Source organism: Miscanthus floridulus, chromosome 12, assembly GCF_019320115.1.
Source record: "Miscanthus floridulus cultivar M001 chromosome 12, ASM1932011v1, whole genome shotgun sequence".
Classification (NCBI taxonomy): domain Eukaryota; kingdom Viridiplantae; phylum Streptophyta; class Magnoliopsida; order Poales; family Poaceae; genus Miscanthus; species Miscanthus floridulus.
The window spans coordinates 72,560,826-72,585,360 of record NC_089591.1 but is presented as its reverse complement, the minus strand read 5'-3'; the positions used below and the strand labels follow the sequence as shown (position 1 = coordinate 72,585,360).

General features: G+C 44.1%; 2 protein-coding genes and 1 long non-coding RNA gene across 4 annotated transcripts; 1 reads left to right on the top strand and 2 right to left on the bottom strand.

The window, feature by feature from the left end:
• Nucleotides 1–1,785: 1,785 nt before the first annotated feature.
• On the bottom strand, nucleotides 1,786–3,113 carry LOC136498649 (uncharacterized). The gene is made up of 3 exons (XR_010769675.1): nucleotides 2,749–3,113; nucleotides 2,366–2,548; nucleotides 1,786–2,237 (listed from the first exon to the last, which is right to left on the bottom strand). It is a non-coding gene; the product is annotated as an uncharacterized lncRNA (long non-coding RNA).
• Nucleotides 3,114–11,113: 8,000 nt separating this feature from the next.
• On the bottom strand, nucleotides 11,114–11,777 carry LOC136495319 (uncharacterized). Its single transcript, XM_066491280.1, has 2 exons — nucleotides 11,489–11,777; nucleotides 11,114–11,397 (listed from the first exon to the last, which is right to left on the bottom strand). Exons 1-2 carry the CDS (start codon nucleotides 11,740–11,742, stop codon nucleotides 11,199–11,201), a joined length of 453 nt encoding a protein of 150 aa, XP_066347377.1. The 5' UTR covers nucleotides 11,743–11,777; the 3' UTR covers nucleotides 11,114–11,198.
• A 3,239-nt stretch (nucleotides 11,778–15,016) lies between these two features.
• On the top strand, nucleotides 15,017–24,213 carry LOC136497465 (probable LRR receptor-like serine/threonine-protein kinase At1g56140). 2 transcript variants are annotated; one of them, XM_066493272.1, is made up of 24 exons: nucleotides 15,021–15,310; nucleotides 16,111–16,300; nucleotides 16,575–16,646; nucleotides 17,008–17,079; nucleotides 17,175–17,246; nucleotides 17,455–17,526; nucleotides 17,958–18,029; nucleotides 18,107–18,178; nucleotides 19,278–19,349; nucleotides 19,437–19,508; nucleotides 19,613–19,687; nucleotides 19,816–19,887; nucleotides 19,976–20,041; nucleotides 20,127–20,192; nucleotides 20,525–20,557; nucleotides 20,659–20,720; nucleotides 20,823–21,202; nucleotides 21,297–21,495; nucleotides 21,688–21,849; nucleotides 21,934–22,052; nucleotides 22,390–22,600; nucleotides 22,676–22,907; nucleotides 22,994–23,144; nucleotides 23,588–24,210. In XM_066493272.1, exons 1-24 carry the CDS (start codon nucleotides 15,199–15,201, stop codon nucleotides 23,936–23,938), a joined length of 3,057 nt encoding a protein of 1,018 aa, XP_066349369.1. In that variant the 5' UTR covers nucleotides 15,021–15,198; the 3' UTR covers nucleotides 23,939–24,210. The 2 variants fall into 2 exon arrangements, with proteins under 2 accessions (XP_066349368.1, XP_066349369.1); XM_066493271.1 differs by having other exon boundaries at nucleotides 15,017–15,310; nucleotides 22,390–22,907; nucleotides 23,588–24,213.
• Nucleotides 24,214–24,535: the final 322 nt, after the last annotated feature.

Below are 24,535 nucleotides of genomic sequence, written 5' to 3'. Positions count from 1 at the left end.
GCTCGACCTTCCGTACACATCTGATATCCTACAGCGACATCGATAGTATTGGGTGGCTTCAACCATTATCTAATTTTCATCACCGTAGGCAGCAAGACTTAGAAATATCTGCACTCTTTCCTTCTCACTTGTAAAGCCATCTCCTTCATCTATAAAAGGGGATGCGCTCCCTCCAACCAGGGGAGATCGACTTCTTCAAGCTCAGACTCATGAGATCGACTTCTTTAAGCTCAGACTTACTAGATCGACACCGACCCCTTACAACCACAGCACCACTGAGTTCCGACCGCAACCCTTCTGGTCGGAGCCTTCCGAACCTCTTGTATACCCTCTCCTTTCTCCTTCTCGTTTGTAACCCCACTATAGACTTTGAGCACCTGGGCTTAGGAATAAAGTCGACGACCGACCTCGACTGGACGTAGGGCACGTTGCCTGAACCAGTATAAATCCTGTGTCATTGAGTGCTAGGCCACCTCCGATCACAACATACAGCAAAACTACAAATATTTACTAGTTGGTCACTTTCTGCACCGACATTTCTACAGTGTAAAGACATCTTCGTTTTTCATGCATGCCCGTGCTAATGCTATGGTAAAAACAAAAGGACAATATATCAATTAAAAAAATAAAAAACAAAACTCATGCACAAAGTCAAAGAGATAAATTATGGATGCTTGAATTTTGTCATCCATTATCTACCGGCGTGCCTATAAAATAGACTAAATAAACAATTAAACATAGATAGAAAACTAAATTAATGAAAGGATCATTGCAAGACATCAATCATCTCATACCTTCGGACAATATCGCAAAGCTACTAAAAACTGTAACCATGCCCTCACCTCAAACATTGTCCAGATAAATAGATTACAATGAAAGAAATGGATATCGGAGATTTCTTTCTGTCAATATAAAACATTATCTTAGCCGCATCACGGAAAGGTATATAAAGTAGAGTTTGTGAGCCTGCGACGCCGCGCACTCGGTGACTGTGTTAAATTCATAAATTTTGCTTTTTGGATTAAATGTCACTTTAACATTGGTATTTAATTTTTATAATATTGCTATCTTATCGTGCGATCTGCGTGTTTTTAGAATAAATTATTAGTTATTCCGTAGCAAAGTACGGGCACGCTACCTAGTTGATATATAATTAAGCTGATTATTGGCCGAGAATCCCTTGTTTGTTCGGCAAGTTGTGTACGTTGGAGTTCAATTACAAGGGTTTTTTTTTTTTTTTTTGAAACTGTCAATTACAAGGTTGGAGTCAAATGCAATCAGCTTATTCATTCAACAAACGGGTATGGCAGCGACGGCCCGTAACCGCCAGCTCCGGCGTATGGCACCCGGCCCGCCCACCTGCAATACTCAAGATTTTCCTAATAATCAGTTAATTGATCCTCGGAGCTTGTCTTCCTAATAATCAGTTAATTGATCCTCAAAGAGATTGTCAACCAACCATCCTCAAAGAGATTGTCAACCAACCAGCACATTGATCCTCAGAGCTTGCCAACCAACCAGACACGCCTGTTGAAACTCAGCGGCCATATGGGTGTAGTTACGGCCATGACTGTTGAAATTCCGCGGCCATACGGGTGTAGTTACGGCCACACGGGACACGCGAAAGTTTACCGCCTGTTTTAGCTACTGCCTCTAGTAAGTACTGTTACTCAGTGGAGGGAGCACTTTTGTTACTCTATGGACAATTGCCTCTAGTAAGTATTGTTACTCTGTGGAGGGAGCACTTTTGTTACTCTATGGACGATGATGTGACTGATCCAAGTAAACAGTGCAAAAACAACCCATAAAGATCAAAACAATGCACGAATCTACAAAGCGTCTGAAGCCATCCATTGATATGGAAACACTTATTCAACATGTCTGTACAACTGCAATCTCTCTACTACTCTCTAGTCTCCACTCATAGACAACGTGTCCACTTGTAGGATAACTTAGCCCACTTGCAAGTAGTCCACAGCCCACCGTCTAGTGGTGGCATAAGTAATAAGTTTAAAAGCATGCTTCCTGCCTTTTCGCCAGTAGAATCGGTCGAAACTAATAGTTACCTTCCGAATTCCCGTTGCCTTTGTCAGTATGGATTGAATGAACTGGAATTCGCAATCAGTTCCCATCAATTCCTTGAACTCTACTTTCTCGAGATGATCTAGAGAAAACTCATGGGATCTCCAATGGCATGAGTTATTATCACATAAGAGATCCAATTCTGATTGGTTCTTCTGCAGTAAAGACGGTGGAAGGATATATGCATTATTATTCCACGAATGAATAGAAGGGGGTTAAAATTTAAGAAACAAAACTCTAACCAATTAGTATGTATGGACCAATGGAAGATCATTTTTCTCACCTTTTTAATGATGTAGCATAGCTGTAGCCTGAGATATTTAATATTGCTGCATTGTGCAAGGAGACATGCTACGCCAGGTCCAGTGGAATGTCGCTCCCATAGTTTAATATCAACTGCTAAGTGTGTCACATGAGGAAGTAGCGGAATCCTGCCTTTGATTATGTCAACGGTTTGATACTTTGTCTGATCGAAAAGGATAAAGCAAACACATAAATGAGAAACTGGAAAAGAAAACATTATCGACAGAAAAAAAAAATATCAGACTTTGTGGATGTTTATTTTATTCTTTTAACATTTTTTAGGCAAATTGAATCCATAGAACAAATTCAAGTGCATGACACTAGCATTTTCATGGGTTCTCTCTCTGAATGCATACAACATACCTTTGGAATTTCAAAAGACACTTCAAGGCATCTAGTTAACCTACAGCATTGCAGGACATGAATGCCAGCATCGGTTCTATCCTCAGCGTCGGTTTCTCCATGTGAGAACATTTGAATCTTGAGAGTTCCCACACTTGACAATTGGCCATGAACGTCATCAATATGCAAAGGTTGTTGTACACAGAACCTAAGATTCTCCAACCTTGGAGCTGAGACTGTGAACCCATTGAGATCGAAGGAGTCCTCAATATGTAGAACTTGGAGACTAGGCGTCCTGAGTTCCAAGAATTGCAGCTTAAACATTGACTCTAGCGACAGCTCCAAAAGTGTGTCAGCCTCAATACGCAACACTTCTATCATAGAGAGGTCAATTGCCGAAGCCGAAGCTTGTGCAGGCGTGGACAGCATGCCGACGACACGAGGCGAGAAAGGAGGTAGCCACCACCGGCTGGGACCTCTATGTCTTCGAGTGAAAGATCTATAAGGGACGGGAAGACCACTGTGGAACAAGGCAGTCGAAGTTCTGCCCCACCCAATCTCAAATGCATGGTCTCCATCTTTGCATAGTTATTATCCATCTCATCAAGGGTCGGTTAGATTGATCTCCCAGCCAATAAGCCTAACGGTCTATTGGGCCTTGGTCACGCGCTGTGATCGGGGGCGTCCAACCCTACATGGTTGGTGGGCCTCCGTCGCACTGCGCTATATAAAGAGGTGGGGGCCGGCGGCTCGAGGTACGAGGTTCACCGTGAGCCGCAAACCCCACCGACAAACCCTAGACCGATCTAAAAGGGCGCGCAGCCAGCGACGGGAAGCTCCACTGACTTCGCCATCGCCACTGCTACGCCGTCCATCTGCACTGCATCGACGTCTGTGCCACCTCTACTCCGCCCGTCGCTGCCCGTGCGCAGACCTTCATCACCGAACCTGAGATGGCCGGCTCCAGCTCATCCGCGACTCCCTCCGAGGGCTCAGGTTCAACACCAACACCTCTCCCCTATCTCCCTCTCGGTGTAGTGTTCTAGGTTTACATGTGCATGTGTTATTACGAATCCAAGTGTTTCCCTCCTAGATCTACTGCTAGAGATCCTAAATGATCTTAACAATGGTATCAGAGCCAGACTATCTAGTACGTGGATCTAGATCAGAAAAAACAATCGAAAGAAATCCAAAGAAGTTGGTCCAATTTTGAATCGGATCAAGAAAGAGAAAACCTAACCCTAACAGAAAGGGGACGGTCATTAGGGGCTTCGGCCGACATAGGGTTCGGTTGAACCCTAACCTCGATCCCTTCGGATTTGAGAAAAGATGAAGGTTCGGATGAAGAAAACCTAACCCTAACTCTAGAGAGTTCGGGAAAAGGAAAGAAAGAGAACCGATTTCAAATCGGAAAAGAATCCAAAATCGAAACCCTAACCCTAGCATGAACAGAGAAAGGATGGAGGGGAAGGGATCCTACCCGGGTCCTCTCTCGCCGTCGTCACCGCCATGGTGCGGGAAGGGGATCGCGCCGCCTCTACGCTGGCACGCGGGAAGAAGACGGGATATTATAAGAAGAATTGTCCTGATTTCCTAAAGATGATAATGAAAAATAAAGGTGAGAACACTATTACGTTCGTAAATGAATCCTTGTATGTAAAGTTTTCAAAATCTACTTGGTGGATTGATTCAGGTGCAACTATTCATGTTGCTAATTCATTACAGGAATTCCATTCGATGAGAACTTTGCAAAGAAGCGAAAGTTTCATTAAAGTCACAAATGGAGTACAAGCGTTGAGGCCGTTGGCGATCTTCCGCTAGAGCTTGCTAATGGCTTCATACTTTTTCTTAGAGATGTTCTTTATGTACCTTCTTTGCAAAGAAACTTGATTAGTGTATCAAAGTTGGACCATGATGGTTATGATTGCCATTTTGGAAATGGCAAATGTCAGATATTGTTTAATAATAGATGTATTGGTCTTGCCTTTCGATAAGACGAGCTTTATTTGTTATCACTTCGTGAAAATGTGAATTCCATATGTGATGTGAATGAGAATGTATCCTCATCGAATAATGCAAATAGAAAACGAAAGAGAGCTCACGATGCGTTGTTGAAATTATGGCACTGTCGTTTAGGCCATATTTCAAGGGAGAGAATAGAAAGACTAGTTAAGAATGATATTCTTCCTCCATTAGAGCTATTAGATTTAGAACAATGTAGAGATTGCATAAAAGGAAAGTATGTAAAGAAAATTAAGAAAGATGTCAAACGAAGCGCAGGAATTCTACAGATTATTCACACAGACATATATGGTCCTTTTCCTATAAAAAGTGTGGATGGTTATGATTCATTCATAACATTCACAAACGATTACTCTCGTTTTGGCTACATTTATCCAAATAAAGAAAGAACAGAAACGTTGGATAAATTCAAAATATTTAAAGCAGAAGTTGAAAATCAGCATGATTTAAAGATTAAGATAGTCAGGTCTGACCGTGGGAGAGAGTACTACGGTCGGCATACCCTATATGGACAAGTTCCTGGACCTTTTGCAAGGTTCTTGCAGGAGAATGGTATAGTCGCCCAGTATTCAACATCGGGCGAACCTCAGCAGAATGGAGTAGCTGAAAGGTGTAACCGTACCCTGATGGATATGGTGCGTAGTATGATAAGTTACTCCACTTTACCGATGAGTCTGTGGATGGAGGCGTTAAAAACCGTCATTTATATTCTCAATAGAGTACCAAGTAAGTCGGTGCCCAAAACACCGTATGAGTTGTGGACAGGAAGAGTACCCTCACTTAACCACTTGCGTGTGTGGAGGAGCCCTGCTGAGGCTAAAGTTTTTAACCAAAATATTGGGAAGCTAGATCCCAAAATAGTGAGTTGCCATTTTATTGGCTACCCAGAAAAGTCAAAAGGTTTTTGTTTCTACTGTCCTAACAGACATACAAAGTTTGTTGAAACGAGACACGCTGTCTTTCTAGAGGATGAAATGATAAGGGGAGCATGGTAGCTCGAGAAATTGACCTTGAAGAGAAGCGGGTGTATGCACCCACTCCGATAATTTATGAGCCATTTTTCTCACTACTTGTTGCTGCTACACCGACAGTTCAAGACACTGTGGTGCTAGCACCTATTGTTATCCCGCCTGTAGCAACAATGAATGATGATGAGGAACCTATTCCTCAGGATCCTATAAAACCTATTGCCACACATGAGGGGGAGCAACAACAGCCTCAAATAGAAAATGTGCCAAATGAGGAAGCCTCTAGAAGGTCTCAAAGAGTTAGAAAATCAGCTATTCCTGCTGATTATGAAGTGTACAACACTGAGGAATTTCAAATGGAGGATGATCCCACCTCATTTGAAGAAGCCATGAAAAGTGATCATTCATCAAAGTGGCTTTGAGGCCATGGAAGATGAAATGAGATCAATGAATGCAAATAAAGTTTAGGATTTGAAGATAATTCCTAAAGGAACCAAAAAAGTAGACTGTAAATGGTTCTACAAAACAAAACTTGACTCTCAAAGGAATATAGAGAGATATAAAGCCCGACTTGTGGCAAAAGGCTTTACACAAAGAGAAGGGATTAATTACAATGAGACCTATTCTCCAGTCTCATATAAGGATTCCTTCATAATCATAATGGCATTAGTGGCACATTACGATTTAGAATTATATCAGATGGATGTAAAGACGGCATTTCTCAATAGAGACTTAGAAGAAAATGTTTACATGACACAACCGAAAGGTTTTGTCGTGGAAGGAAAAGAACGTTTGGGATGCCGCCTAAAGAAATCCATTTATGGATTAAAACAAGCTTCAAGACAGTGGTACTTGAAGTTTGATCAGACAATAAAGAATTTTGGGTTTAAAGATAACGTTGAGGATAATTGTGTCTACGCAAAGTTTAAGAATGGGAAGTTTATCTTCCTTGTCCTATATGTGGATGATATCTTACTTGCTAGTAGTGATGTCAGTCTACTACTGGAAACAAAGAAGTTTTTGTCCTCAAAATTTGATATGAAAGATCTTGGTGAAGCTTTGTTCGTTCTAGGGATCGAGATTCACCGAGATAGAAGTAAAGGGGTATTAGGACTGTCACAAAAAGCATACATAGAAAAAGTCTTAAAGAAATTCAGTATGCACAAATGTAGTCCCTCACCTGCTCCTATAGTCAAGGGCGACAGATATGGGGATTTTCAATGCCCTAGGAACCAATATGAGATCGATCAAATGAAAGTGGTTCCATATGCTTCAACTGTCGGAAGCTTACAATATGCTCAAGTATGCATGCGCTCTGACTTAGCATTTGTTACCGGGTTACTTGGCAGATTCCAGAGCAATCGTAGAATAGAACACTGGAAATTGGTAAAGAAAGTCTTGCGTTATTTGCAAGGAACGAAAGGCCTCATGATGATGTATAGAAGATCTGATTCACTCCATATAGTGGAATATTCAGATTCTGATTATGCGGGAGATAATAGAAAATCCACATCTAGATATGTGTTCTGTAACGTCCCGCCTCTCCGAGGCCGGGCCCGCTTACATCTGGCAGCTTCTCTAGGATATAGACTACCCTCACAGACCAACACAGGTCTTTTCTACGCACTTTGTCCTCACTCGTGTGCACCCGGGAAGAACTTTCCGGTCGGTCACCCATCGCTCCAGGCCAAGCACGCTTAACCTCGATGTTATTTGCAGATGGGCTTCCGGAAAAGAAGTTGCAACTTATTGGTATGAGTATCCTATTAATCCTGTTAAGCCCTGGGCCGGTAAAAGGTCCTAATATGGCTAGAGGGGGGGTGAATAGCCTATTTAAAAATCTACAAATTAACTAGAGCAATTTGATTAGTATGACAAATAGCGTAATACAAACTTGCTCTAGCTCTACAAGGGTTGCAAGCCACCTATCCAACAATTCTAGTTGCAATGATTACTTAGGCACACAAACTTGCTACTCCAAAGAGCTCAACTAGATGAATGTAAATAATAAAGCAAGCTCTTAATTCTAATTACACTAAAGAGCTTGTATCAACTAGTTTGCAAGAATGTAAACAAGTAAGTAGAGTGATTATACCGCCGTGTAGGGGATGAACCAATCACAAGATAAAGATCAAGCCAATCACCGGGAGAATGCAAATGACAAGAGACAACCGATTTTTCTCCCGAGGTTCATGTGCTTGCTAACACGCTAGTCCCCGTTGTGTCGACCAACACTTGGTGGTTCAGCGGCTAAGAGGTGTTTCACAAACCTCGTCCACACGATAGGACACCGCAAGAACCGACCCACAAGTGAGGTAACTCAATGACACGAGCAATTTACTAGAGTTACCTTTCGGCACTCCGCCGGGGAAGGTACAACTCCCCTCACAATCACTGAAGGCGGCCACGAACAATCACCAACTCGTGCCGATCCTTCACCGCTGCTCCAACCATCTAGGTGGTGGCAACCACCAAGAGAAACAAGCGAAATCCGCAGCGCAACACGAATACCAAGTGCCTCTAGATGCAATCACTCAAGCAATGCACTTGGATTCTCTCCCAATCTCACAATGATGATGGATCAATGATGGAGATGAGTGGGAGGACTTTGGCTAAGCTCACAAGGTTGCTATGTCAATGAAAATGTGCAAGAGTTGTCCCTTGAGCCGGCCATGGGGCTATAAATAGAGCCCCCATCAAATAGAGCCGTTGTATCCCTTCACTGGGCAAAACACGCTCTGACCGGACGCTCCGGTCATACCGACCGGACGCTGGCCCTCAGCGTCTGGTCGCCCGATGGACGCCACACGTCACCAGCTTCAAACGCTGTTCGTCAGATTTCAACGGCTACAAAGCTGACCGGACGCTCTGGTCAAAACTGACCGGACGCTGAAGCCCCAGCGTCCGGTCGTTTCCAGTAAGCTCCCCGAGGCATGTTTTTTCGACTGAACGCGTCCGGTCCACCTTGACCAGACGCAGACTAGCGTCCGGTGCTCAACCCTAGCGACTGTGCAGACCCGTCAGTTTGACCGGACGCAGAAACCAGCGTCCGGTGCATCTCAGGTCCAGCGTCCGGTGCAACACCGAAACTGGCGACCTCTCTGCCAGCTCGACCGGACGCAGCCTTTCAGCGTCCGGTCGCTGAGTGACCCAGCGTCTGGTCAGTAGACCGACGCCAGCATCATTTCGACCAACTCCATTTCAACTCTAACTTCTTCACCCTTTCTCAAGTGTGCCAACCACCAAGAATTTTGCATCCGGCGCAATAGAAAATAGACATTTCATTTTCCCGAAAGCGTCGAATCCTGCCGAGCAAGCTCGGCTGGAGGGAGAGAGGGACCCAAACCCATCTCAACCCTACAAACACCTTGTGCACATGTGTTAGCATATTTTCACAAATATTATCAAGGGTGTTAGCACTCCACTAGATCCCTAATGCATATGCAATGAGTTAGAGCATCTAGTGGCACTTTGATAACCGCATTCCGATACGAGTTTTACTCCTCTTAATAGTACGGCTATCTATCCTAAATGTGATCACACTCACTAAATGTCTTGATCACTAAAATAAAATGGCTCCTACATTTTATACCTTTGCCTTGAGCCTTTTGTTTTTCTCTTTCTTCTTTTCCAAGTTCAAGCATTTGATCATCACCATGCTATCACCTTTGTCATAATCTTCGTCATTGCTTCATCACTTGGAGTAGTGCTACCTATCTCATAATCACTTTGATAAACTAGGTTAGCACTTAGGGTTTCATCAATTAACCAAAACCAAACTAGAGCTTTCAGCTGGGATGTTACATCCTCACCCCCTTAAGAGATCGACGTCCTCGTCGATCAATCTCAAGCCAGGAGCGTCCTCTCTTGGCCACGTCCGTGTGTCTAGAGCCAGCGCATGTGCCATGCTGTGTGACCACGCCAGATCCACACCAGCCATGCGCACCATGCCTACGCAACTGCGACACACACGCCCGTGAAACCGCGAGAGTCGGCTCTGATACCATTCTGTAACGTCCCGCCTCTCCGAGGCCGAGCCCGCTTACATCTGGCAGCTTCTCTAGGATATAGACTGCCCTCACAGACCAATACAGGTCTTTTCTGCGCACTTTGTCCTCACTCGTGTGCACCTAAGAAGAACTTCCCAGTCGATCACCCATTGCTCCAGGCCAAGCACGCTTAACCTCGGTGTTATTTGCAGATGGGCTTCCGGAAAAGAAGTTACAACTTATTGGTATGAGTATCCTATTAATCCTGTTAAGCCCTGGGCTGGGATGTTACATGTTCACTCTCGCAGGGGGAGCTATTTTATGGAAAAGCTCAAAGCAAACCGTCACTACATCGTCCACAATATATGCCAAGTTTGTAGCGTGTTATGAGGCAACGGGGCAGGTGAACTGGCTAAAGAAGTTCATACCCGGTTTGAAGGTGGTTGATGACATCAATAGACCACTGAAGTTATACTGCGATAATAATCCAGCAGTACAGTATGCTTACAACAATAGGTCAAGTGGTGCTGCCAAACATATTGACATAAAGTATTATGTTGTGAAGGATAAAGTTTGGGATCAAATGATAAGTCTTGAGCATATAAGTACCGAAAAGATGCTCGCGGATCCGCTTACAAAAGGCTTATCACCCAACGTGTTCAAAGAACATATAGCCGGCATGGGTTTAAGGGAAAGCCTATGATTCCTGAACTATAAAGGGCCTAAAAGTTAAAGTAACTATTTCAGATCAGAGACGTGCATTGTAGCTATTAAATGACCGTGACGATGAAACATGCTCTATGCATCATCTGTGAAGAAATGAGTAAGGACAAAAGGATTGAAGTTTAAAGTTTAAAGATAAAAGTAATCGTGAGATCAAGGGGGGAATGTTAGATTGATCTCCCAGCCAATAAGCCCAACGGCCTATTGGGCCTTGGTCACGCGCCCTGATCGGGGGCGCCCAACCCTATATGGTTGGTGGGCCCCCGTCGCACTGCGCTATATAAAAAGGTGGGGGCCGGCGGCTCGAGGTACGAGGTTCACCATGAGCCGCAAACCCCACCGACAAACCCTAGACCGATCTAAGAGGGCGCGCAGCCAGCGATGGGAAGCTCCACTGACTTTGCCGTCGCCACTGCTACGCCGTCCGTCTGCACTGCATCGACGTCTGTGCCACCTCTACTCCGCCCGTCGCTGCCCGTGCGCAGACCTTCATCACCGAACCTGAGATGGCCGGCTCTAGCTCATCCGCGACTCCCTCCGAGGGCTCAGGTTCAACACCAACACCTCTCCCCTATCTCCCTCTCGGTGTAGTGTTCTAGGTTTATATGTGCATGTGTTATTACGAATCTAAGTGTTTCCTTCCTAGATCTACTGCTAGAGATCCTAAATGATCTTAACAGGGTCATCACAGGATGCTTGATGTCGTTGTCATCGCGATCCAGGTCGAACCGCCACTGCCATGGCAGCATCAGTTTCAAGATGAAAGATTTCACCGCGTGCTGCACGGCGTTACGGATCCATCCCTGTGCAGCTTCCATGGATAGGGCACTAGCTGTCCTATTTCTTGTTCAGATATGTCGAACGAGATGGCTAGGTCCTCAACGAAAGCGGGCTCCTTCGCGGCGGTAGCACGAAGCGCGAGAGCGCCATTGACGAAGGCAATGTACCGTTCCGCGGCAACGTCTGACCTACAAAACGAAAGCGGGCTCCTTAGCGGTAGCACAAAGCACGAGAGCGCCATTGACGAACGCAATGTAACGTTCGGCGGCAGCGTCTGACCTGCAAAGCTTTCGCCAGCTGCTGAAGTCGAAGCACAGGGCGGCGACCCCCGTCCAGAGGCCATGCCATCGCCGCGAGAGCGCGTGGGTGCACACGACGTTCTCGGCGTCCGATACCAGATCCAGGATGCGCAGTAGCAAGTCGTCGTTGAGGCCGCTGATCAAGTCCACGCCGCCACCGCCGCCGCTGTCGTCGATGTATACAGTGGCTGCCCTTCGTCGTTTCGAATTCGACCTGCGGCTTCGCACGCCCATCGTGCAGGACTGGCCTGTGCAACCGGCTGACGGCGGGGGCGACGCCACCGCCCACTCGCGCCAGGGGAGGGGAGAAAATTGGAGACAAGGTTTGGGTTATTTGGATCGGTACCGAAAATTCATCTATTTTGAGTATGGATCTCCAACCTACTCGCATCGCTACTGAGACTCAAGAGATTGAAGGTTGGAGATCCATATCTCTCCTCGCCGTGCTCCATGTCCGCGGGGTCATCCATTGCGCTCAATGGAACACCACCGTGAGGTCGCTGGAGAGGCTCCAATCGTCCAGGATCCGGGGCAGCAGCTGACTCGGGCGCGGGCGCAGGCTCTAGGACACCGGCGACTAGGGTTAGGGTTCCGCCGCCGTCGCCGCGTCGGGAGGACGAGAGAGTGAGAGACAAAGTGAGCGTGAGGAGGAGAAGGGACTGAGAGATGGGGCCACGGGCGCAGCGCAGGGCTCTTTCAACTTTGGACAGGGGCAAAATCGTCCATACAGAAAAGAGAACAGTGCGCCTACGACTGTCAGTGGGCTTAAGCAGCTGGAAGACGTAAAAAATGGCACAACTCAGTGAAACAATGAATTATAATAGTAGATCTCAAGATAGATGAATTTTAATGGTACGTGTCAAAGCTCTAAGAATTGTAATGGTACCCGTAAAAAAAATCATAGGGTTTTGGGAGGGGGCTTCGATTGGATGAGGGAGCGACGACGACGACGTGAGCCGCGTCCGATCTGTGTCACGGCCTCAAGGGTGAGGGTGATCCGACAGCCTAGCAGGCCGGCCAGGCCCAGGCCCGCGCGGGGCGAAGGTGGTCTAGGCTGAATTCGGCTCAACTCGGGAGGTTGCAGCCTTTCCCGATCCGCAGGTTGGACCGAGCGTGCCTGCTGATGGTGTAGGCCCAGAGCATGCTCGCGGCTCCATCGTGTCTGCCCGTGATTTGCCCCTTCCCCGTGATCCGCCACCCGCAATACTACAAGTTGGCCGTGATTTGCCTTCCTATAATAATCAATTGATTGATCCTCCGAGGGAGGGAAGTCGTCAACCAACCAGCACGATGGCTCTGGTGCTTTTGCTTTTGCTTTTGCTTTTGCTTTTCCTTTTTCTTTAAATTATCCTTCCGTTTAAGAGTAGTCAACGCCTGATTAATCAAGCTAGCGCCTTATTATCAGTTTATCAGCCAAGTCGCAAAACAAAAAGTTTATCAACCAGGAATAAACAAAATTCTTGGGGCGCAGTCTACCCTTTCAGAGGCCCCGTGCAAGTAGACAATTCTTCACAACACACGAGCCTATGTCTTTGATAAGTACTAAAGTTTAGTAGATGTCATATCGAATATTTAGATATTAATTAGAAAGACTAAATATAAATTTAATTAGACTTAATAGATTCGTCTCATAAATTAGTTTTAATCTATATAATTAGTCTATATTCTACTTTAAATTAGTGTCAAAACATTCGATATGACCCGATTAAATTTTAGCAGGACCAAACACCCGGCAAGCGGCGTGCCACGCCCCGGACCCCGGCTGATGGAGATGTGAGGGTCCACGCATCGACGTCACGCTCACGGCTCCGTGTCCGTAGTCCCTACATGTACATATATACGGGTGCACATACGTACACGTGTAAGTTTCGAGAATACACATGATTGTTTCACTTTTGATAAGTCAATTAATCTTAGGTGCTACTAAATTTATAGAAAAATAATATTGGTATTTATATTTTTAAATAGGTTTATTATTAAAAAAAATAACCCATAATAGTCTGATAATATTACTAAACATTATAAATATCAATATACATTTCGAAACTTATGAGCTCCAGATTGGTTAATTACTATTTGTAAAACAATTTGTTTATATTTTTGGATTTGGATGTCGGGAGACTGGTCAGCCGTCTCAGCTGTTGTTGCGTCCTCTGAATGGGACAGCAGTGGCGCCACTTGCTGTGTACTATGGGGCATGGAGATATGGAGTACAAAATTCATCCGAGCTTGGAAGCTGTTAGCGGCCCGTTCATAAGCCGTTGACTGATTTGATGTGAGAAAAAAAATATTATTTATTGATTAAAAAAGTATGACGTATGAGTCAAACAAGTCTCAGCGGACAGGTGATGATCATACGCTGGACAGGTGATGATCATACGCGAGCGTAGTAGGTAGCACGACATCGCGAGTGCAAGCAAGTACAGTTCCCAACTCAGCACGTACGGACGTGCCACTGCACGCTGCGTAGATCGACGTACGTACGCACACAAGCGTGACTGACACGTCGCCATAACCTCCTCCAGTCGTCGCCCATCGCTCGCTTGATCATCACCACGTAAGCGCCACGGCAGCTCGCCGTGTAGATTTTTTCTTTTCTTTTTGATTTTAATTGGATTTGCCCCCATCTGAATTTGCCTCCTCATCCACCCGCGAATAGTTGCCCAGAATAAATTTGCCTTTGTCAACGTCAACCAAGGAGCACGAGGGCGGGGTAGTACGTGTTTTTTCTAATTTTCTTAATCCTTCCGTTTAAGAGTAAACGGTAATGCTACGAGCAGGACATTCGACACCAGTGACTTCTTTCTGGACGCGTGGCGTGATGTACACCACAACTTTATCTTAATGTCGCACGCAATGCTCGCTTAAATAAATAAATAAATAAATAACAAAATCAACTCCTGGCCGCCTTGCCTCGCTCCGCACGCGCCGCCTGCCCAACGAGCTCCTCTCTTTCGTGCTTCTCTGCTGCTCGCCCCTCTCTCTCTCTCACTTGCCCAGCCCGGTGCACACCCTCCCCTACTCTGGCGTCCTCCTCCCCCGCCATGGTGGCTCCTTCCTCCACACTGGCGCCCCCCCCCCCCCCCCCCCCCCACCTCGGCGTCCGCACCCACTGGGAGCCCCCAATGCCATAGATTCGGTGACTCTCTTCCCCACCTGGCGAGATCCATGGAGGTGACACGACGGTGTTGCAGGAGAGCGGACGACTCTCCCCCATCCCGACGCGGCGTCCTCTCTCACCCTGGTGATCGAGCTCCCCCCACCTCTCTCACCCTGGACACTCGCACGTTTTGCAGCCACACATGTTTGTTTCAGCTACGACTACTACTAGGTAGGATCGGGTCGCCTTGAGTCGTCCCTTTCGGCGGCTACTCGGCCTGCCTCCGATCCGATCCGTTCCGTTCCATGTGTGAGTTGGAGGTAGTTGCTGGCCTGTTGCTGCAAAGCGTCCTGATCGCCTCTCCTCTGTATGTAGACAGCAGTGGCGCCACTTGCCAGTAGAAAAACAAACAACGTCCGGGCGTCGATTGAGTATGGATAATATCGTGTCTGCGCGCACCGAGCTGCGGGGTCCAACCGATCGAGTGAGACACGTCCCATTCCGAGGACGAGTCATCATCTCTCTCTACAGCCTACCGGGTTCCGAGGGGGCAGCCAATCGATGCTCCGCTGCTCGAGCAGAGAGAGACGATGAGGTCTGTATCGAGCTCCAGACCTTCTTCGTGCCTCCATGGCTCCGCGCTCCCGATGCTGCTTCTTCTTCTAGCGCAAACGACAACGATGAAGACCGATCCAGTCGAAGGTGAGTAGTGTCTCCAGTTCTTCCCTAGAATTGAATTGATCTCAAGGCTTTCGAACCAGCTCGCATCATCGATCCATCTGCCGCCTCCTCGCTTGCAGCTTCTCCTCATGCATTACCCACCCTTCGTCGTCATGCTGGCTGCCTTCATTTGCACAAAGAACGTACAGTTCATCTCTGTTTTTGCTCTGTTTGCCTTCTCGTGCACCCAAGAAAAAGCTTCTGAATTTTCCATGGCATGTCGATTTAGGGCCTCTTTGGCACGGATTTCGACTTCATCTATTTTACGTAAATCGAGGTACTATAGCGTGAAGCTGTTTTTGTAAGTCGAAGTTAAAATAAAGTAAAACAAAAAAAAAACCTGTTTTTTTTTTCTTCTTCACCGGTTTTAGCTTCACCGGAGCCGTTTTGGACGAGAGTGCCAAAGGGCTTTAGTCGTGGGTTTTCCTGCCGGTTGCCGTGCAAGAAATTCTTTCCGCCCCCCGCCACGGTTGCAAACATGATCTCTTCCTCCGCTACCTCTGGCTGCCTTAGTTGTTCCAGGCGATCACCGCCTACTCTGTTCCAAATGTCTCGGTTAGAACTTAGAAGGTCAACCGCGGATATCATATTTTCGCCTTTTGACCGCGTGCACACACCACCACCGTCCACACGTACTAGCTTGGTTTTGGCCGGTTCCGCGATGTCAGCGTGGGCGCTGATTCCTGGCCGTCCGATCGCCGCGGCGCCATCGGACGCCCGGGGAACAGGGACCTCGCTCAGAGTCTGTGTCTATTTCTGCTGCTGATGTGGATGGTTTGCAGCGGCGGCGGTGAACGCGGTGTTCGCCAAGCTCGGCCAGACAGCGTCGTCGGCATGGAACATCAGCGGCGACCCCTGCACCGGCGCCGCCACGGACGGCACAAAACTCGACAACGACCCCAGCTTCAACTCGGCCATCAAGTGCGAGTGCTCCGTCCAGAATAACAGCACAGTCTGCCACGTCACCACGCTGTAAGTGCTTCTCTCTAGTCTCTACACGGGCGTGCGCCAGGTGCTCGATGAAATGCTCGCCTCAGCCTGGCCGCTAGTGCTGGGCCTGTGCGTGCGTGAAAGCGCATAGCTGTGCTAATCAACATTGATCACTGCAAAAGCCAAATGCTTGTTGCAGGATTCGACGGTGTTTCGCGCGCCTCATTGTGTTTATATCTGACAACAAACAGCGCTCTGCGCTCATGGCTGACTTGAGATGGCATGACCTGATGGGTACTTTCTTTTAACGATGCAGGAAGATATACGCACTTAATGCAGTTGGCCCCATACCACAGGAACTGCAGAACCTCACGCGCTTGACCAATCTGTATGTGCTCTCAACTTTCTTGCACGAAATTATCTGGGAGCAGCTAAAACATCCTATCTCAAGGGTCCTATTGCTGAAACTGTTCACCTGTGGTTAACTGGGGGTTTATGTTATTTGCCTGATGCGTATTGCTTAATTGTTCTGCATTATGGTAGTGCTAGAGAATAGTATAGACTTCATTTGGCGGTTGGCATTAACTGTTATTGTACCTAATATTTCTCATAAGCTTTGGCAGTAACTTAAGATGATACTTTTAACTTCACAGTGGTCCAATGTTACTCCCAATTTCAGATATGCTATGAATAATACCTAATGAAGTAATGATCCGATCTCTTTTCGCCCTGATCTGATGTTGTTTCAGGAATTTAGCTCAAAATTACTTAACAGGGCCTTTGCCATCTTTCCTCGGGAATTTGACTGCTATGCAGTACATGTGAGATCTATAACATAAAATACTACTCTGTTACATGTTTTTATTCTTTTTTGCTTAACATCAAATCTTAAACTTTCCCTCTTTCAAAATACAAGGAGTTTGGGCATCAATGCATTGTCTGGATCTGTTCCGAAGGAGCTTGGGAACCTTGCGAATCTTGTATCTCTGTAAGGAAAATATCTTGTTGGCACTATTCCATTAGAAATCACCTCTAAGTTTCGAATCATAAAAACTAGAAATATATGTTTCATGTCTTTGTTCCTTCAAGTAATTAACTTCTATTTGGAAAAGTAGCTAGAAATCATGTTTCCAAGAATAGATATTTCAGTTATCAATTTTTTTTAACTAACCTGGTTTGTTTTGCTAATTTTTCAGAGGCTTTGGCTCGAACTACTTAAATGGCTCCCTTCCTTCAGAGCTGGGAAACCTGGCAAAACTTGAGCAATTGTGCGTCTAGAGTCTTCACTAATTTTGCGCACTCCATACATTTTGATCTTTCAACTTTTAGAAAAGTCACCTGTCAACGATGGACTCAGCTAGGATTGTTGCACTCCATGCATTTTTCTTTTTAAAAAAGCATTTGCGCATAAGATTGTTTAGAAGTTAGAACCTAAATCAGTTCGATATGGAATGGAGTTTAGTTTGATCGACATAGTGGAAAGGGTTAGTTTAGTTTACATAGTATTTTTTGTAGTACTATCACATTTTATTTACTTATAAAAAGTTATTTAAATATTTTCAAAATTTTATAGCCGTCTATAAGTTTTTAAAATTCAAATACTATCTATCTGTAAAAGGGACTTTTCTCTTTCATTCTTTGCTTGGACTAGTAGGCACCATGTCGTATGTTTGTTCATACGCATATCTCTTAATTGCAGGTATATTGATAGTGCCGGCCTAAGTGGTCCCCTACCATCATCATTTTCTGGGCTAACAAGAATGACAATGCTGTATGCCTATAAAAGATGTTTTGTTAACAATGTTATTCCATGCGACTCAATCTTATATGTTATTTTTTGATGTTTAGGTGGGCATCAGATAATGATTTTACTGGGCAAATACCAGATTATATTGGGAGCTGGACTAATTTAACAGATCTGTAAGATTTTTTACTAACCTTCATTGTTTGTAATTACTTTGGAAATGAAAGTAGTACAGACAAGTTGGATGTGTTCTTACGTTTTCCATATTACTCTGATTCTTTTTTTCCCAAAGAGAATTTGTATAACATGCTACAATTATCCTCAAGTTGAACTTTACTCTTAGCAGAACTTAAGTTAGTAGGTCAGACATTCAGTTTAGACCTACTTCACTTTTTTTTTTCCTCGTGAACACGAAGGAGAGCTGGGTATCGTTATATTAAGAAGAAATAAAAAGGGGCAAGAGAACCCTTACAATACACCCCCACACCCTTTGTTTCACAGATTATATTTGCACCTGAGCTACAAGATATAACTACCTGACCAGAGAAAGACACTAAACCACCTATCTGCGAGGCAATCAGGTTGATAATATCCTTGGCCCCCGCAAGGCCCCACAACTTCATCTCCTCGCTAGCCAACAGGAGAGTGTTTACCAGGTTTGGTGAGGCCAGGTGAGGTTCCATTGAAAACACATCAATTGCGAAGATCACATAGAGACCATGCCCCTATGGTGATTATGGAATTGAGACATTGCCAGACTTGATCGTCCACAGCACCACTGCTTTTTTTTCCTCGAACACGCAGGAGAGCTTCGTATCATTATTATTAAGAGGCACCACTGCTTCTTGACTACTTCACTCATTGTGGTCTTTAAAAAAATGTTTTTTATATATTATTTTTTATTCTGCTGAATCTCCTAATACAATGCTACTTTTCCAGAAATTAGTATTAGTAATCTTTGAGTAACTTTTTCTTATGCTTATATTTTTCTATGAAGTCACATTTGAGAAATGTGAGATTGTGAGGCAACATGCCATTTTTCTTTCTTTTTCTTTTTCCTTCTTGCATTATGGTATTGTAACTGATCCAGGTTTTCTTTCTTTCTTTAATACAAAGGGACACATCTCTCCTGTGCAGATTTCTGGCTACACAAATTTATTTACTTTCATTGTACTAAAGAATTTTTATCTTCCTTCTCTCTTGACTACATAGTCAGTAAATGCATCTGTAAAGCAATGATGCTTTAAAATAGTAACATGAATTACAATTTTATAGGCGGTTTCAAGGCAATTCGTTTCAAGGTCCACTTCCAGCCACTCTTTCTAATCTGGTCCAACTAAAAAGCTTGTAAGTAATGGCGAGAGTAACTAAGTATTATTCTCTAATTGTAATTTTACTGTCTGGAAGTATGAATTACTTATTTCTGTGGTGCAGACGAATAGGTGACATAGTAAATGGAAGTTCTTCACTGACATTCATCAGTAACATGACATCTTTGAACACATTGTATGGATAACTTTGTCATCACTTAAGGACTCAAATTATGTCTTGATATTTGATATAGTGCAATCAAGGTATTAAAGCCAAACTCTTGGCGTGCTTCATTGCAGAATTTTGAGGAATTGCAGGATATCTGATAGCCTGGCGTCAGTGAACTTTTCACAGTTTGCAAATCTAAACTTATTGTAAGGCATTTTGTTTCTTGCAAAGTCCAGTCAAGTGTGATTCGTGCAAAGATGCTTTAATGAACTGCTATGGATTATGCTTTGTTTAATTACTTACTCCCCTCTTGTTCTCCGTTTTCCTGTTACAGGGATTTGAGTTTTAACAATATCACAGGCCACGTTCCAGAAGCCCTTGTGAATCTGAATTCACTCAACTTCTTGTATAGTTTTTACCGTCTTCAACTTATTCCTTCATTTTGAAGATAGTCATTGTTCATGTTGCTAATGCTAGCAATTTTTTCCTACCAGATTTCTTGGTAATAATAGTCTTTCAGGAAGCCTGCCGAGCTCTATAGGAACTTCTCTTCAAAATTTGTATGTCATCACAGTCCAATTTTGTTTGTGCAATAAAAGCAGGGAGGCTTTTATCTATAACATTCCCCTTTTATCTTTTCTGTAGAGATTTTTCTTACAATCAGCTGTCAGGCAACTTTCCTTCTTGGACTACTCAGAACAATTTGCAACTGTGAGTACTGAGTTCTGAAACTTCAAGTGACCACCAAAACGGTTGAACCATATCCAACCCAATTAGGTCAATTCAACCCATCCTAGATTATTAGACTTATTGAAATGCTGTTTTTTTTTTTGCATCCATATCGTTTGTTTTTTTAATAAATTGTTACAATTCTAATCTACATATGATTAAGAATCTTTATTATAGAAACAAACGTGCTTAACCTTACAAACAAGCACACTAAACTGAATCAAATATCTGCCCTACTTAGACAAACCCTCAATATGCTATCAAAGTAACAGTGATGCCTTCTAATTATTTTTTCTGTGTTTCATTCTACATAGGAACTTGGTGGCGACCAATTTCGTGACGAATAGGTTAGCTCATATTCTGATATCACCTTAAGTTCTCAAGTACAATCATTATGTTCTCTCAGCGTATAGATTGGATTCATAATGTCAATGTTTTACATCTGCAGTGGACCTTTGGGGCTGTCGTGCCTTCAGAGCGACACACCTTGTTTTCTTGGCTCTCCACAATGTGATCTTACCACCTTTACAATTTCAAGCATGAGCCTACTTGAGAAATACTAGACAGATGTACTAAAGTAACACCAATGTTAAACAATTGACTTGCTTGCAGCTGCCTCTCTTGCTGTGGACTGTGGGAGCAGTAGATCTATATCTGGCTCTGACAACTCCATGTATCAACCTGATGATGCCATTCTTGGAGCTGCATCCTATAATGTTACAGGAGCACAAACATGGGGTGTTAGCAATGTGGGCAAGTTCATGGATGCAACAAATGGAAGTTACATAATCTACAGCTTACATCAATTCCAGAATACCCTAGATTCAGAACTATTCCAGACAGCAAGGATGTCACCATCATCTTTGAGATACTATGGTATTGGACTCCAGAATGGAAACTATACAGTCACACTTCAATTTGCAGAGTTTGACTTTGAAGATTCACAGACTTGGAAGAGTGTTGGGAGAAGGGTTTTCGATATCTATCTCCAGGTTGGTTCCTATTGAGCTGATTACCTACATTTTGGGGTTTTAGCATATGAGCTGGTCAAGACTTCGTATTATCTTTTTCTTGTGTTTGGCATAGGGCGAGCGTAAGGAGAAGAACTTTGACATAAGGAAGGCAGCAGGGGGGAAATCTTACACTGCTGTCAAGAAGCAGTATATTGTTCCTGTCACTAGAAACTTCCTTGAGATTCATCTTTTCTGGGCCGGCAAGGGAACTTGTTGCATTCCTAGTCAAGGCTACTACGGGCCTGCAATCTCAGCTTTGAGTGCAACTCCAAGTACTCCCCTTAGATACAATCATCGTTTAACATTTTTTAGATAATTTCCTTTGGGTGAATAATGCATATATAGTTTCTACTTTGAGAAGCGCTTATGGTTGAAACAATACATGCACTTATAGTAGTAGTACATATACAAATACTGCTTCTGCTATAACATCGTATTTTTCTAATAAGTGAACTTTCTCACAGATTTCACCCCTACAGTCCGTAATTCTGCACAGAAGAAGAGCAGTAGTAAAACAGGTGTAATTGTTGGAGTCGTGGTTGGTGCAGCAGTTTTGGGAGTACTAGCACTTGCTGGACTCTGTGTGTGGAGGCAGAAAAGGAGAAAACTATTAGTGGAGCAACAAGGTAAATGAGATACCATGATCACAATGTATTATGAATCGAGCTAAGAGATTGTGTTTATAAACTTATATTTTGTGATGTTTTCAGAGCTTTACAGTATTGTTGGAAGACCCAATGTATTCGCTTATGGTGAACTAAGGACCGCTACTGAAAATTTTAGTTCCAATAATCTTCTTGGTGAAGGAGGATATGGGTCAGTTTATAAGGTTAGTTTAACTATAGTGCTCATGGATGTGAATTTTCTATGAAGCCTCTGAAAGTAATTTTCCTAAGTTATTCATAGCAAAAGGGGGTACCCATGTTTGTTTTTTTATTATATGCTAGAAACGGTTAGTTTTTATGTTTAGTTCATCTCCATTTTTGGGTGATGCTTCAATTATTTTCACGTATATCAATATATGCACACTGGCTACTTTCACTATTGTTTTCCTTCTCTATTGTTTCTAGTTGCGATTATAGTTTCTACACAGGTTTGGTAAAGTGAGAGTGCTACTTCTTTTTTCTATTCAAACTTACATTATTGAAAATGGCACCTTCTTGCAGGGTAAATTAGCTGATGGAAGGGTGGTGGCTGTAAAACAGTTATCTGAAACATCTCATCAGGGAAAACAGCAATTTGCAGCTGAAATAGAAATTATTTCTCGAGTGCAACACCGTAGTCTTGTGAAGTTGTATGGTTGCTGTCTTGAGGGAAATAAACCACTGTTGGTTTATGAGTACCTGGAGAATGGAAGCCTTGATAAAGCATTATTTGGTACAAGCTCATTTCAGTTTGATACAACAGTAATTCTAGGAGTTCAGGTTTCTTGTTTAAATTTTATATTTGCAGGAAGTGGGAAACTGAACCTAGACTGGCCAACACGCTTTGAGATATGCTTAGGCATTGCAAGAGGCCTCGCTTATCTCCATGAAGAGTCTAGTATCCGTATTGTGCATAGGGACATAAAGGCTAGCAATGTCTTACTTGATGCAAATCTCAACCCTAAGATCTCGGATTTTGGGCTCGCCAAACTTTATGATGACAAGAAGACTCATGTCAGCACAAAAGTTGCGGGTACATTGTAAGTACATTTCCATCTTGCCCCCTTTACAAGTGCATATTATTTTCACATGTGAGCTAATGCCAATTTCTTACTCTTCTGTGAAGTGGTTATCTTGCGCCTGAGTACGCCATGAGAGGTCATATGACCAAGAAAGTTGATGTGTTTGCATTTGGCGTGGTCATATTGGAGACCTTAGCTGGAAGGCCAAATTTTGACAATACGCTAGATGAAGACAAGGTTTATATTTTAGAATGGGTATGTTGACTCTGAACTCTAGCCTCGAAGTTGGGCAGTGTTGCAGTCTGGTATCTGTACTGTTAGTATGATCTTCAGCAAAATTTATGCTAGGGATTTACAATATCCATCTCGCATGCCTTCATAAAAACCTCTTTTATCACATAGTTTCATATGATTTATTGTGTAATTGCCAAACTGTAAAAAAAATGGTAGTTGCAGTATTGCCTATTGGTTTATGATTCTTGAACAGATGGTGCCATGTTTTACTATGGCAGCATTAATTGGTATCTTATTGCTGCATAAGAGGTTGATTGCATTTTTCTTCTTCTTCTTTTTATTTTGACTTTGGCTAGCGCAACAAACATAATGTAGATCTGAATTTGTACAGTGAAACATCACTGAAGACAAAGTCACTCCAGCGTGGCATCTTGTCATTTCTAGCTACTCTTCTGTGTTTTCAGGTCTGGCAACTGTACGAAGAAAACCACCCTCTGGACATGGTCGACCCCAAGCTCGCAGAATTCAACAGCGATGAGGTGCTCCGTGCCATCCACGTGGCCCTCCTCTGCACCCAGGGCTCACCACACCAGCGTCCATCCATGTCACGGGTGGTGTCGATGCTGGCAGGAGACGTGGAGGTGGGGGAGGTGGTGAACAAACCCAGCTACATCACCGAATGGCAGATCAAGGGTGGCGACACCAGAAGCTTCATGAGCAACAATGTCAGTGGGCAGTCAAGCGTGGCACCGAGGTCGTCAGCCACGCACACCTCGTGGCCATCCCTGAGCTCTGTCATTGAAGAAGGCCGGTGATGATTAGCAAGTTCTCTCGAGCGACGGACTGTTTCTTGTAATTAAACTCACGTTACAAAATGCTCTCGGATGATCTGGTTTTGCAGGCGGGCTGTGTTAGCCTGTTAGGTTATACTCCTATATGTGCTGCGCTCGATGGCTGCTTCGACATACTTTTTTTTTTTGAAATTTTTGGTTCGCTTTCGACTTGTGCAGTTCGTTTTTGTATGCAAATCATGATATTGGATGGTTAGGTCTATTTGGAATTTTGGATGTTTGTGGTGTATATATGATTTGCAAGAACTAAGTCACATTAGATATAGAAAATGTTGGAATATATGGGCTGGCCCATTTATTTATTCAATTCAAGAATTAAAAGTCCACCAATAAATGCTAGAGAGATAAGTGGATTTGAGGAAGATCTTAACCGACTTAAATGGTGGACTCTGAGTACACCTATTGCAAAGTCAATCAAGGAGACTGGCGTGCCACGCTCACTCGCTCGCCTTGCCGAGCCGGGCGTGGACGGAGGCGAGGCGACGCGCCGAGCCGAGCGAGCGAAGCGACGTGATGCAGTGCGGTGAATCTTTTGCCGGTTATCAGAGTCATCAATTGAGA